General features: G+C 33.0%; 1 protein-coding gene across 1 annotated transcript; it reads left to right on the forward strand.

Moving 5' to 3' along the window:
- The first annotated feature begins 5,602 nt into the window (after nt 1-5,602).
- Nucleotides 5,603-9,662, forward strand: LOC133201399 (con-Ins Im2-like). The gene is made up of 3 exons (XM_061337210.1): nt 5,603-5,828; nt 7,679-7,937; nt 8,748-9,662. The coding sequence occupies exons 1-3, from the start codon at nt 5,811-5,813 to the stop codon at nt 8,999-9,001; spliced, it is 531 nt and encodes a 176-aa protein (XP_061193194.1). The 5' UTR covers nt 5,603-5,810; the 3' UTR covers nt 9,002-9,662.
- Nucleotides 9,663-13,281: the final 3,619 nt, after the last annotated feature.

Raw genomic sequence — 13,281 nt, forward strand, 5'->3', positions numbered from 1 at the left:
ACTAACTGCCCTGCACGTTTGGCGCTTTTCTCTCGACCTTCACAACATGCTTGCACGTCCATTCAAAAACAATTTTGCAAGAAGATTATTGTGTGGGTTGGGAAAAATCGGTTTGACCGCAATGGATATCACAGCTGTTCGGCGGATCTTTCATCCAAAGGCAAACTTTGAACTTTTACTTAGAGAATGGCCAATGACTTCTTGTATAGTGTACCTGGTCACCTTGTTGTTTTCAACAACGTAAGGTTTTTAAAGACGCTTTTTTTCCAAATTAAAAAAAGAATGCATAATAATAATAATCAGATTCTTTTATATAAATACATAAATCTATAAGAATTGGACGCTAATGTTGCAGAGTAAAATTTTTTGTTGAATAAAACTTGAATTCTCCAAATCAATTGGACTAAAAAAAAATAAAAATCCTCTGTGATATATCATATATGTGCATTTTCTTGTTTTGCTTGGCACTCACATAAATAGTTTGATTTTATTTTGTAAATTTGAATTAGTTGTGTCTATATTTCTCATTTTGTTTTTAAATTTGGCCCAAATTATTGTCCACAATTTTATTTCTTCAAAAGAATAGGATTTCTAAAAAATATAATATGTGTTACATGAATCTAAAATATGAGAAGGGGGCACTAAAAAGTGCATACGTGTAACAGAAATTTTTCTCAAAATAAGGAGTCTAAAAATGGATAATAATGTGCAAGAATTTAACGATTTAATGAAGTAATCAAGCTACAGATCTTGAAATCACTGAATTTTTTTCTGCATAAATAAATATATTTTTATAAACGTACAAAATTAGAACAATTGTAGAATTTGTTAATACAACCTTAATCCTGCTATATAACAAACACATTTATTATATGATTGAATAATTCCCCTCTTTCTGATTGGCTGAGATCCAACAATGTTAGAAAAATACTACATTATATTGACCTGCACGTGATCTTCCAGGTCAATATAAGGAATTATTTATTCTACATTGGACTAAAAATAGATAGGGAAATTCCAAATTAATGCAAATAGTTTTGGAAAGTTATTTCACTTGCATATGACATCCACTCATATGAACATAAAATTAAGGCACATAGATTCTTGGGTGAGGGGTCGGGGGGGGGGGGTGCAGGATTCCTGCCCCTCTCCCCACCTTTTGAGAATGTTAAGTTTTAATTTAAATTTTAAGGATAAAAAATTTCATTGTAAGCCCCCCTCCCCTCGAAAAGTTTATGTACCTTTACATCCCACCAAATAAAATTTTGATTTGGGAGAATTCTATTCCTTTTGGGGGGGGGGGGGGCTAGTCAAAGATTTGTTTTCAGGTACGTTGTCAATTTTTTTTTCTTTATATGCCCCCTTTTTCAAAATTAATCCTATATATGTGCCTGACATTTATTTTTCTACATTGCACCTAAACTAGAATTAAAAATTTCAAAATAATACAACTGTTTTTTTTTTTAACTCTGTTTCTCTGATATTCGGCTAGTACTTCAGTAGATGTGAACAAGTAAGATGGCACGGATTGCTTAATGAATGTGTGTCATTTAATCATTGAATCATATAATAAAACAATTATTGCTGTTTTTTCGGTCAATACGATGATTTAGCCACCTTCGAAGTACAATATTCACCTCGCCCTTCGGGCTCGGTGAATATTGTACTCCTCAGGTGTCTAAATCATCGTATTGACCTCAAAAACCAGCAATAATTGTATATTATTATATGATTGAATAATTTCCCTCTTTCTGATTGGCTGAGATCCAACAATGTTAGAAAAATACTACGTTATATTGACCTACACGTGACCTTCCAGGTCAATATAAGGAATTATTGCAGGTCAATATAATGAATCACGTGACCTTCCAGGTCAATATAAGGAATTATTGCAGGTCAATATAATGAATTATTCCTGTTCCATTTTTTCATGTTACAATGTGTTCTTGTTGAAATTTCTCGTTAAAACTTTCAATTAAAGCAAAAAAAAAAACAACAGTCTTGTAGGAGTTTGCTATCATTTAATCATATAATAAAACAGTTATTGCTGTTTTTTGAGGTCAATACGATGATTTAGACACCTTCGAAGTACAATATTCACCTCGCCCTTCGGGCTCGGTGAATATTGTACTCCTCAGGTGTCTAAATCATCGTATTGACCTCAAAAACCAGCAATAATTGTATAATACTTTTAATTTTCTCGGAGATTCTCCATGCAATATACATTTGAAATACAGCTGCGACGAATTCGAATGAAAAAAAGAGATGGAACAAACCTGAAAGGGTCGGGTTATAGGACATTATAAATAAAACTCAAGGGAAATTGGTTTTTCCATTTAAGACGAATTCCCATTAACCCCTATGTACTTTTGTAGTTCCAATTATAGCATAATAAAATGATTGTAATCAGGGCCTACTCGTTGTTTTAAACGACACGATCATTTAAAAGATAATGGATGATCTGAAAGACACAAAAGTATGGAGACGTTTTTCACCACACGTAGATATATATTGAAGTGAGAAGTGCAAAAACTATGACGAGGGAAAAAAAAGTCGCATCGGCTGAACGAAACAACATTTAGATAGCGCGATGTACATATGTACATTATATAGTGTAAAGCTTCTTGTCTCCGTGAAATTGCAAATGCAAAAGAAGCACATGAAATGATATTAGAAATTTAACTGATTTTGCATATAGCAGCATTTTGTTTGTCAAATGTTTTGTCCACCCCAGCCCCACGCCCACTAGTACTTTTTCAAAAACATATACACGTACGTGCCTGGGCATATGCAATCGGAATACAATGACAAGCAAAAAAGGGCATCATACTACATGGATATTATTCAGGGGACACAATGTTAATTATCATGGATTGTCTATTTTTAGCATACATGAATATTGCCCAAATAAATCGAGGGGGAGGGAAGGGACACGAAATTTCCCTCCCCCACAGTTCTGCAGTAAGTAATTTATTTAGCTGATATTTATAATTTTCAAGTCAGAGTGAATTAACTTCAGATCTTGGGAAATATTGACCTTGTAATGTTATTTTCCTTTATAGGAATGGCGACAATTACCTATCTGTCCAGGCTGTTTGAGATGATTATAATCATCTTACTCGGTTTATTATGTAATTTTTCTCTTCGTAACTAGCAATATGACATTCTCACGACAGTTGTCAAGAAAGCTTGGCCAAATGTGACTTCTACCTGGTGGTCATATGGTGATGAAAATGCTTATAGTGCAATTCACACGATAAACAGTTATACGGTCAATACACCGATATATTTAAGATCTAAAGCAATGCTGCTTGTTTGTCTCCGTGTTAAATGTAGATATTCACGTAAACTGTTTTTTTTTTTTCGATATTATTGAATATCTGGTGACATATAGACCATTCATTCCCTGACTGCTTTAGGCAAGTAAGAAACAATTTCAGTATATATAGGGGAGAGGGGGCACTAACGAACGGAAATTCTTTGATAGGCACAAAAAAGTCATCAGTCGTTAATATAGAAGGTCTTCTTCCATTGGGTTTGTATAGTTTATGCTGACAAAATACCCCCCCCCCCCGCTTTTCCCTCTTCCAAACGGCCAATGCTTGTGCTGAAATAACTGATACATGTAATTATTATGTTATTGGGTTGTTGGGTATTGTTTGAACTTATTTTTTCTCTGTTCATGGTCTGGGCATGGTCTTCGTACGTTCATTTTGAAATGAAGCGCAATCATACTGAGCTTCCCTCTTTCCAATTAAACGTTATAGCAATTTTGATTGCAATTCGTCCAGTGATTTCAAAATGAGATAACAATTAAGATTTATTACATTTTCAACAGTGAAATACTGAGATTTATTTATTGAATAAAAGTGATATTTTCTCACAGTGTGAAAGGAAAGTAAGTAAAAAATAATTTCTGGCGTGTCATAAGATAGACATAGTAACTAAACATCTAAATAGAGCTAAAACTGCAAATTTCTTCCCAAATATGTTGTTAAAATCCATGCTATGTAATGTTTTCAATCTCACAACTGCTAAGCTATGACGTCTCAACCGCTCAACTATGACGTCAAGCCTATGACACTGTGTTAAGAAAAGAGAGAGGCAAAGGGAAAATCAAAGAAAATGTAATAAACAGAAAATTCAATGTTTTGTAGATGAATATGGAATTTATTTCACTCGTGAGATAAGATTCGCACTCGTGAAAATATCAAAAAATCCTGTCCCACTCGTGAAATAAATTCCATATTCATCTATAAAACATTGAATATCCTCCATATAGCAAAAGCAAATGAAAAAAAAAAAAAAATCACAAAGATTTTATAAAAAAGATCTTTAAATCTTCGGCCAATATATAAATCAAAAGTACAGATTCGTGCATAAGGACTCTGTAAAAGTTAAATAAGAAAGTAATACAAAGAAGGTAACAGCTTTTTGAAAATTTTGCAGATATATACATGTAGTAATAAAGAGCAGTGGTTTTGTGGTGAGTGTGGTATTTATTCGGTAGGGTGTGTTAAAACGAGGTGGACACTAAAAATATATAAACTTACATTTGTCGGTGCGTGTGTTTGGCAGGGCCGAGGCGCGGGGGTGTGGTGGGTGCATTGGTGGGTTTTAAACCCATAGGCCCTATAATTTGGCATATTCTTTTTTAAAGATATTGCATGGGATGATATAAAAAAAAATCTGAGGATGCCCCCATCCCCTACTGGTATAGTCCCTAATCTTCTCCGAGTTACGGTCGATCATTTATGATAATGTAGGGAAAAAGTCATGACATTTGTTTTAACAACAATCGGATCTAATTCAAGGCCGAAAATAATAGACATTTGGTTGCCATTAGGAATAGTAAAGATGTATCGTGATCAAAAATAATTATTTCTATGTTTAATGATTTTGATATTTAGCCGCTTGCTGTTAAAATGTCGCGAATAAATTTCACTGAATGTTGTTCGAATGAAATATTTGCACATTTTTATATTCAAAAAATATATCTTCATTTCAAGATTTTTCTGATTTTTTTGGTTCCGACATTTCAAATAAATGATGAATCAAGGGTAAATCTGTTATTTCTTAATTTTGTTTGAAAAAAAAACGAACTTAATGTAATGAAGAAATTGAAGAAACCCTTATCTTCTAGAAAATTTTTACCTGGATATGTCGTAACACGAAAGGTCTAACTTAAGGCAAACACAAGTTCTTAGGTATTCAAAATTTTGAAAGTTCGTCAGAATACAAATAGTAGCAAGGACAGAAATGATACGATTTTAAATGTTAAACAATCATATCTTAAATGTACAAATATCCAATATCAAGCCGCGTATTTAATCATTGAATGAGCTATTAAAGTGACAAGACTGAAGTTTCTTCTTTCTCATCCCTTCTGTCCGTTTTTCTGAGGGTGTTAAAAGCGGAAGATATTTTTTTTTCTTCAATCAAAGGGAATTCATAAAAGTCGATAATTTCTATTCAAAAGAAAAATATTGGACGTCTTGTTTTGTAAGGGCGTGGAAAAAGAGTGTTATATAATTAATCGTCTAGATTTCTTCATTCTGGAGTCTGATTCCGTCTACGGAGTTCGGAGTATTGTAATTCTTTGTTTCCGATAATCTTTTAGACATTAGATATATATCCAGGCTTGATCACGCGTCTGGTAAGGATTATTAGAATCGACTGCCGCGGCTTCTCTCCGTCTTTCGTTGCTCAGCACGCGCAGGAGATACATCGGAGTGGAGAGGTCCCCTCCATTCGGGATCCTCTAATGTCGTAGACTGTCCCTAGGAGGAGGAGGCGCACCGAACGGACTTATGTCTTACAAAGACTGGGTAGGTTTTTTTACATATATATATATTTTTTTTCTATTCATTTTTCTTTTTCGTTTGCGAGATTTTTTTTTTGCCAAGCTCTTGTTGTTTTCCTCCTCGGCAGGGGTCAAATAAGATATGTTGTTTGTGTACTAGTGTTTTGACTTATGTTTTTTTTAATCGGATTAGCAAAAGATTAATGCAATTAAGAGGAACAGGAAGGGGAAATATTCCATCTGATATAATTTCCTAGTTTCCTGTTGGTAAGAAAATAATACAAATTTTATTATTTGCATAAAAGTGACTTCAGTAGTAAAATTTTGCAAAAATTAATTAAAAGAATTAGAAATTACAAAAAAATATTTTTCTGCTGACTTTGGACATTTTACCTTTACGCCCTTCGTTGACCCCAAAGTTGTGGGTCGAAACGACATGATAGCCTTGCTGTTTATGAAGGAGAGATGAAGGGTTTGGCCATGAGCCTTTATCGTTATGTCAATACTTGTTCTGTGTGAAGTTTATATAAAAGTCAAACCCCTGTCCAAATAGAACAAATTAAGAATTATCTCTGAGACTTTTAGGGAGCGGATCATTATTTTTAAATTTATTTTACAAAAATCGTTTTAAAAACTAAAGCATCTCTCTCTCTCTCCCTTGTAATAGATTTTCGATCTATCAATGAATGAAAATTAAAAAAAAATACAATTTAAGTGGGTTAATAATCGACATTCTTTAAATATTGAGAGTATAATTATTCATCAATTTCTTTTTGTAATCGCTACCCAAATAATGTTTACGCTCTCTTCTTATACAATAGAAATTTCTACACAGAACCAACTGATATCAGAAGTTTCATTGAGTCGTTTAACTGTCAAAATTTGTATTCCGAAGCTTTGTAAGGATAATTAGTTTCCACAGCAGGAACAAATTGAACTTGTTCAAACTATCAAGGTCTTATGATTGAATTTCTATTGAGGCCAATGGCAGCCCTGATTAGTCTCTCTCTCTCTCTCTCTCTCTCTCTCTCTCTCTCTCTCTCTCTCTCTCTGATATGCATCCATAAGAGCTATATATCAAACAAGCACATAATATTTTGTTGGCGTTAATTTGGTCTCAGAAAATTAGGAATAAATCGCTAAAAAAAAAAATAAAATAAAATAAAAAGCAAATCATATTTTGTATGTGTTATTTTAATCTCAGAAAATTAGGAATATATTTCTGAAAAAAAAAAAACCCAATAATAACAATAATACAATTAATGCACGTCAAATATTCCACAGAGATTACCCTCTATTCAGGGTCTTTCACCGTCAATGTATATATATTGCTTATCTGTTGTTACCTCATTACACGACTCTGCCGTTCTGATTTGGTGATAAGTGAGGAAGACTTTAGTATACATGTAATAAATACCTGTAAATACATATTTTGTGATAAGAAGATCGATTTAATTCAAGTTTCCGTTGAGAAGTGTATAGGCATAATTAACATACAGTAATTGAAATCAACCCATACATATGTCATTGTATTTTTATTTAAAAAAGGAGAAAACGTGTCAAAAACATATATTTGCCTTATCGCAACAGCGTACTGAAACAAAATGTTATTAAGTCATGTCTAGGTAGTTGAACAGTCAGGTCTTCAGTCAGCTTCGCTTTTTCAACTTTATTACTCCCAAATCAGCTGCATGCTTTGAAATTTTTTTTTTTTTTTTTGAAAAAAATCTCTGCAGTGTTGAATTAGAAATAAAATGTACCGTAAGAACGTTCATTTTTTATCGCATGCACAGGTTCTGCGCACGCATAAAAATACTACGTCATCACTACTCCCTTGTGTTTGCATAAAAATGATTAAAATTTATTTTTTCACAGTGCACCATGCGGGAAAACATGCCAGTAAAACGGACACATCAAATTTTTATACTCCTGTGTCTACATTTCACTATTGTACATTCATACTTTGAGCGTGTGTGTGATTCTCGGACCGAGCAGCGGGGACCGGATCCGGAAGGAATATGTGGAGGCATGATACCGGAAATGCTCCATTTGGTATGTGATGGGGAATATTACGTACCCTCACATGCAAAGCGTGATGTATCATCACGTTCCCATAAACAAGAAAATAATGTCGGTAAGTAAAAAGATTTCACTGCATGTACAAACGATTTTCATAAGAGTCTATGTTAGAAACTGCTTAATATATAAAAATTGAAATCGAGGTCTTTGTAAGCAAATTGCATTGCAGGCAAACTCTTCTTTACACAGGGTAAACGATCTCTTTATGATAAGCACGTAATAAAAATATTGCGCAAATGTTGTGATGAATGTACATACAATATACATGTACAGTCAAACTTCCATATATCGAAATGCGGGAATGTAAATTAAAAGAGTTATATCCAAAAGATCCAGAGAGAATTTTTCATTTAACATAAAGTCAGGACCATCAAACCACTTAACCATTAAACCATTGTTTAATTTAGGAAAGATTTCACGATGAGGAAAAGTTAAGAAACAATGATTTTATATATAGAAATTAAAATACCTAGTCTTTTACTAGCTTTGTTATTCCTCTTATTCAAGTACGTACAAGTATTGTTCATATTGACTTTTCATGAATATGTAATATAGCTACCTAATGATTGATCGAAATTAGAGTTGTTTGAAATAAATCTTTAATTCGAATCTAACACACCCACCCTCCCCGATCAGTCACTAACCCTGATCTTGGACCGGTAGATGGTAGTCTTTCACCGCGCCTTGGCACAAAACCATTATTAGTGCTATCACGCTAGCATCTCTTTGTCTTTTAATAAAAGAGACAGAGACCCTTTTCTCATAATGAACTAAAAGGGAGGATAATTGTTAATAAACGCTAAACATTTTTAGAAATTTTTACCATGAATCATATTTTAAGCTTCATTTCTTTTTTTTATTGCAGATTTCCCACGTTATTCGCCTTTAGAAGGACTAATCCTCGGCAAAAGAGAGGCCTCTATGTATTTATCAAGCGAGCACTCCCGAACCAAGCGAAATACCTATACAGGCATTGTGTGCGAATGTTGTTATCACAGTTGCGATTATTTCGAACTTTTGCAGTATTGCGCAGTTAGGAAAAAGAGAGATACCAAACCCGACTCAATTTCAGCGAATTCTCACAATTCTGGAATAATGGTTGACAAGTTATCAAAATAGTAACAAATAAACCCGGATGTATTATTTAAACGACATTTATTTTTATAATAGGGCATTTAAAACTTTTAAGATATGCTGAGAATCTCGTTTTATTTTGCTTATTCTTTTATTTGAGTGATACGTCATTCATGACGGCCATTCTTTAGGTTACATTGTACGATTGAAAACAAAGTGTTTTATTATTTTGCTAAGTGTTTGGCGGAGAAGATGTATGGGCGATGGATATCTTCATTGTCTCAGCGATGAATGTCATCAGTTTCATCATTGTCCATTGTTCGCTTCATGTAAATTTCAGCGTAATTGTATACTGTGCCTTATGTATGAGTTCGTAAGAGAGAGAAAAACAATTGGTCCCATACCGATTTCTATTTAGAATTGTCAATTTCTTTGTCTTATAAGAGTTGTCGAACTTTATGATTTTGAGTTATCGACCTTTTTCAAATATTTTGGACATTTTTGTTTTGATTAAAACGATTTCATGGTCCAGATAACGGGCTGAAAAACATATATAGTAAATGTGAATTTTATTTGTTTTAAATTACTGTTGATATTTTTTTGTTTTACTTGAAAGTTGTGTTGACGGTCTGAATAGAAATGGGTGAAACTGTCTCTCTTTGCCACCAACAGTGTACTTCTGGCAAATAAAGCTGGTGTAATCTTGTCTTTGTGTTTTTTTTTTATCAAATGATAACATGTAAGAATACTACTCTGATAATATTATGTGGCAAAATAAAAAAAAAACCCTGATATTGGATGAGAGGATTAATTACCCTAAAAAGTGTTGAGGATATCCGACTTACCATTGAAATTTTAAGTTATTTTTTTTTCTTTTCAAAATTTCAATTTGTAACAATCATAAAATATTGTTCTTTACAAGAAGTTAAGTTCACAATATATTTTACAGTCACGTGGAAAGAAAATCAAGTAAGTGTCAATTCATTATAAGCGTGTTTTACTTGTAAGAAAACTAATAGTTATTTTCCAGAATTTTATATTGATTTGAAGTACGTTGTTTTAAAATTGGCGATTGAAATAAATTAATATATTCTCATCTTATTTGATTGTGAAACTTTCCAGTTTTATTACAAAGAATACGTGCAGAACCTGTCTTATGACTATCTTGATTCTTTGTTTAATAATGAAGTTATAATTACACCTTATTCACACCATTTTAATACTTGCACCTTATTTCTACATTATCCATTCCTGCCACTCTTTCATTCATCTTATTCATCCCTGCACCTCATTCACTTGTACTGCGTTCTTGAACGTAAGCTATATTCAGAAATTTCTGCTAAATTCAAAACTTTCGAAAGAGTGTACTTTCTTTATATCCAAGAGTTTATGAAGTATGAAAGAATGAAGTTTTCAGGTGACAATCTACAAGATAACAAATATAAGATACATAGCGTGCTCCAGCAAATGTTCTATCAAGCCCTTTTTTTTGCTCCTCACCAAAATATTAACAGCAGTGAAAGAGAGACTTCAGGAATACTGTTGTTTACTGATTTTTTTGATTGAAAATTAAAATAAAGGCACGACTATATGTGCGTATTTTAATTTTGAAATAAAAATCACCAAGCGACATGCAGTACTGTACAACAACATATTAAGTGGTTTTAATCAAATGTGGATACTCAAGAACTCTGAGGAACTTTTAGAAAGTTTGAAATCGCAAAATTCTACCAAAATCAATAACATCAACTTTACGACTTTTCAACACTTTATACAATCATTCCCCTCGAAAAATTAAAGTCCAGGCTTTTTGACATCACAGACAACTGCTTTTTCAATAAAGAAAAAAAAAACAAGCTCGTAGATTTACATACCTTTTCACTGGTCTTTCGCAAAATTACACTTTGTTTTAAAACATTCTAATCGTACACAAATGCTCCGAAAATGATATTAAAAAGATGTTTGAGCTTCTAATTGACAATATCTAGATATCTATAGGAGATCAAGTCTTCCAACAAACTGTTGGAAATTCCATGAGTGCAAATGTGTCCCGTTATAACAGACTATTTTGAATTCATATGAAGCAGAATTTATTCAAAAACTTTAACATGAAAAGAAAAAGTCTCTTGCTTTGGCTTGAATTCGACATTTAGATATATCGACGACGTTTTCTCAATCAACAATATTCATTTTCATTCCTACGTTGATTCGATATATCCCTTTGAACTCGAATTAAAAGACACCACAGAGTCTTACACATTTGCTTCATATTTTGATGTTTTACTAGAAAAAGACATAAATGGCAACCCAAAAACAAAACTTTATGATATACATGATGACTTTAATTTTTCTATCGTCAACTTCTCTTATTTATGTAGTAATATACCACGGAGTTTATGTCTCCCAGTTGATTCAGTACGCAAGAGCATGCTCTACCTATGAACGATTTTTAAAACGATGGAAGCTATTGACAAATAAGTTGATGATACAAGGATATCAACCGTCTTGTTTAAAGTCAACATTTTGGCAAATTCTATGGTCGATACAATTACCTTTTTAGCAAATACAATCTTTCGTTAAGACGAATGTTGACTGACATAATACATATAAATTGGTAGGCCATTATACATGTGTATTCACGCTGAATTGTCTACAGATTTTTCTGTTCGCCCGATCTTGGCAGGGGGCACGCGGAGGACGTGAAGGAAATTCTGACTCCGTAGCACCTGATACTACATCTGTTATTTTTACAGGTCCGGTTTGCTCTGCTCCCGAGTTTTACTGTTCCAATGGACTTTTAAGCTTGATTGTTGTTCATTTTCTTCATATTTCATGTAAGTACGTAACCAAAAATAGGAGTAAATACTTTGTTGATGTTTGAATCTATTTGACTGCTGCTTTAAATCAAAGTGTGAGCAACTTATATGATCAGAAAGTGAATCTACATGTTCATAAATTTATTAATCATTAAAATGACACATATTGGTCACATTTTATTCAGCCGTAACTTGTTTTGAATTTTGTTTGATTTTTTTTTATTTCTTTGATTACGCTTCCGGTTTTCAACATCTTCGTGTTAAAAGGTCAGTGATTCGTAGTCCGCGTGAAGTGGGACATGTATTCCTTTAACTCCTTTACATTTTGCGTGGCTGTCGAGATTATCAATGGATTTAATTGGGATCAAGTTGTCCTACTAAGTCGAATTGATATATTGACCATCAAGATTTTTTCGAATCTCAGTCAGCTATTGTGTCACGTAATTTATACTCTGAATTCTATTAAAGGAAGCTAGTAGAGAAATTCAATATATCTTATAGCATTAATGTAATGGAATATTGCAATTTTAACTATCGTAATGCATTTTTTTTCTTGAGGTACAGTCTCTCTTTAATTCTTTCACTTTTTAATGATTATCAGCACCTTGTTGATATTACGGCGCATTTCCGTATAAATTGGATCATTTATTTTAACAATCGTTGTATAAGTTAGGATAAATAAATAAAAGTTAAATTTATAATTAAGAAAGGCACCTCAATCGAAGAACTTATTCTTATTGGTATTTAAATTCCATCCAAAACAACAAATTTAAAATATAAACGTGTTCGATTTCTATTGTAAGGTAAGATTCTTCAGTCGTTACTTGTTTTAACTCATTCAGAAATCATGGCTGTGAAAGTGGTGGTAATGCTTGTGGTCATAGGTGATATAGATGTAATCGTGTTTGTGGTCGTTATGGTGATTATAGTTGTGTTATGGTGATGGTAGTGTTAGTGGCTTTGGTGGTAGTGGAAATGCTTTTGGTGATAGTGGTGGTAATAGCTTCGGTAATGATTGTGGTTATAGTGGTGTAATGGTGTGGTGATGGTAGTGGTAGTGATTATGGTGGTGTTGGTAATGGTTGTGGTTTCTTTCTTTCTTTCCATCCATTCATTTTTTTATTCTTGTGAATTAGTTTGTATATTATATGATTGTAATCTTCCCACCTTCAGTAAAATCTTTGCCGGTCTGTCCAGTGACGGTCTAATCTGTAAAGATTAGGTTGAATTTTCTTCTTCATTGTGGACTGAAAAAATCGACCCGGCGGTGTTAAGCGAAAGAAAAAGTTTCACACCTCCAGTAATACATAGTAAATTATACATCTCTAACACGATTTAGTGAGAATACAGAGAAAAGATACTTATTTGTAAATAATAAGAAACCCTTATGAAGATTCAAATGTGACAAAACAGTTTAGTGAATGTTATATAGAACCCGCAAGAGGAAGCAATCCTGTTTTTCAAGTATGAATAATTCAGACCATACTAATCCAGCGAACTTCTCGATTT

The sequence above is a fragment of the Saccostrea echinata genome, unplaced genomic scaffold (assembly GCF_033153115.1).
Source record: "Saccostrea echinata isolate AGI-Se365-2 ecotype Australia unplaced genomic scaffold, CSIRO_AGI_Sech_v1 ptg000044l, whole genome shotgun sequence".
Classification (NCBI taxonomy): Eukaryota; Metazoa; Mollusca; class Bivalvia; order Ostreida; family Ostreidae; genus Saccostrea; species Saccostrea echinata.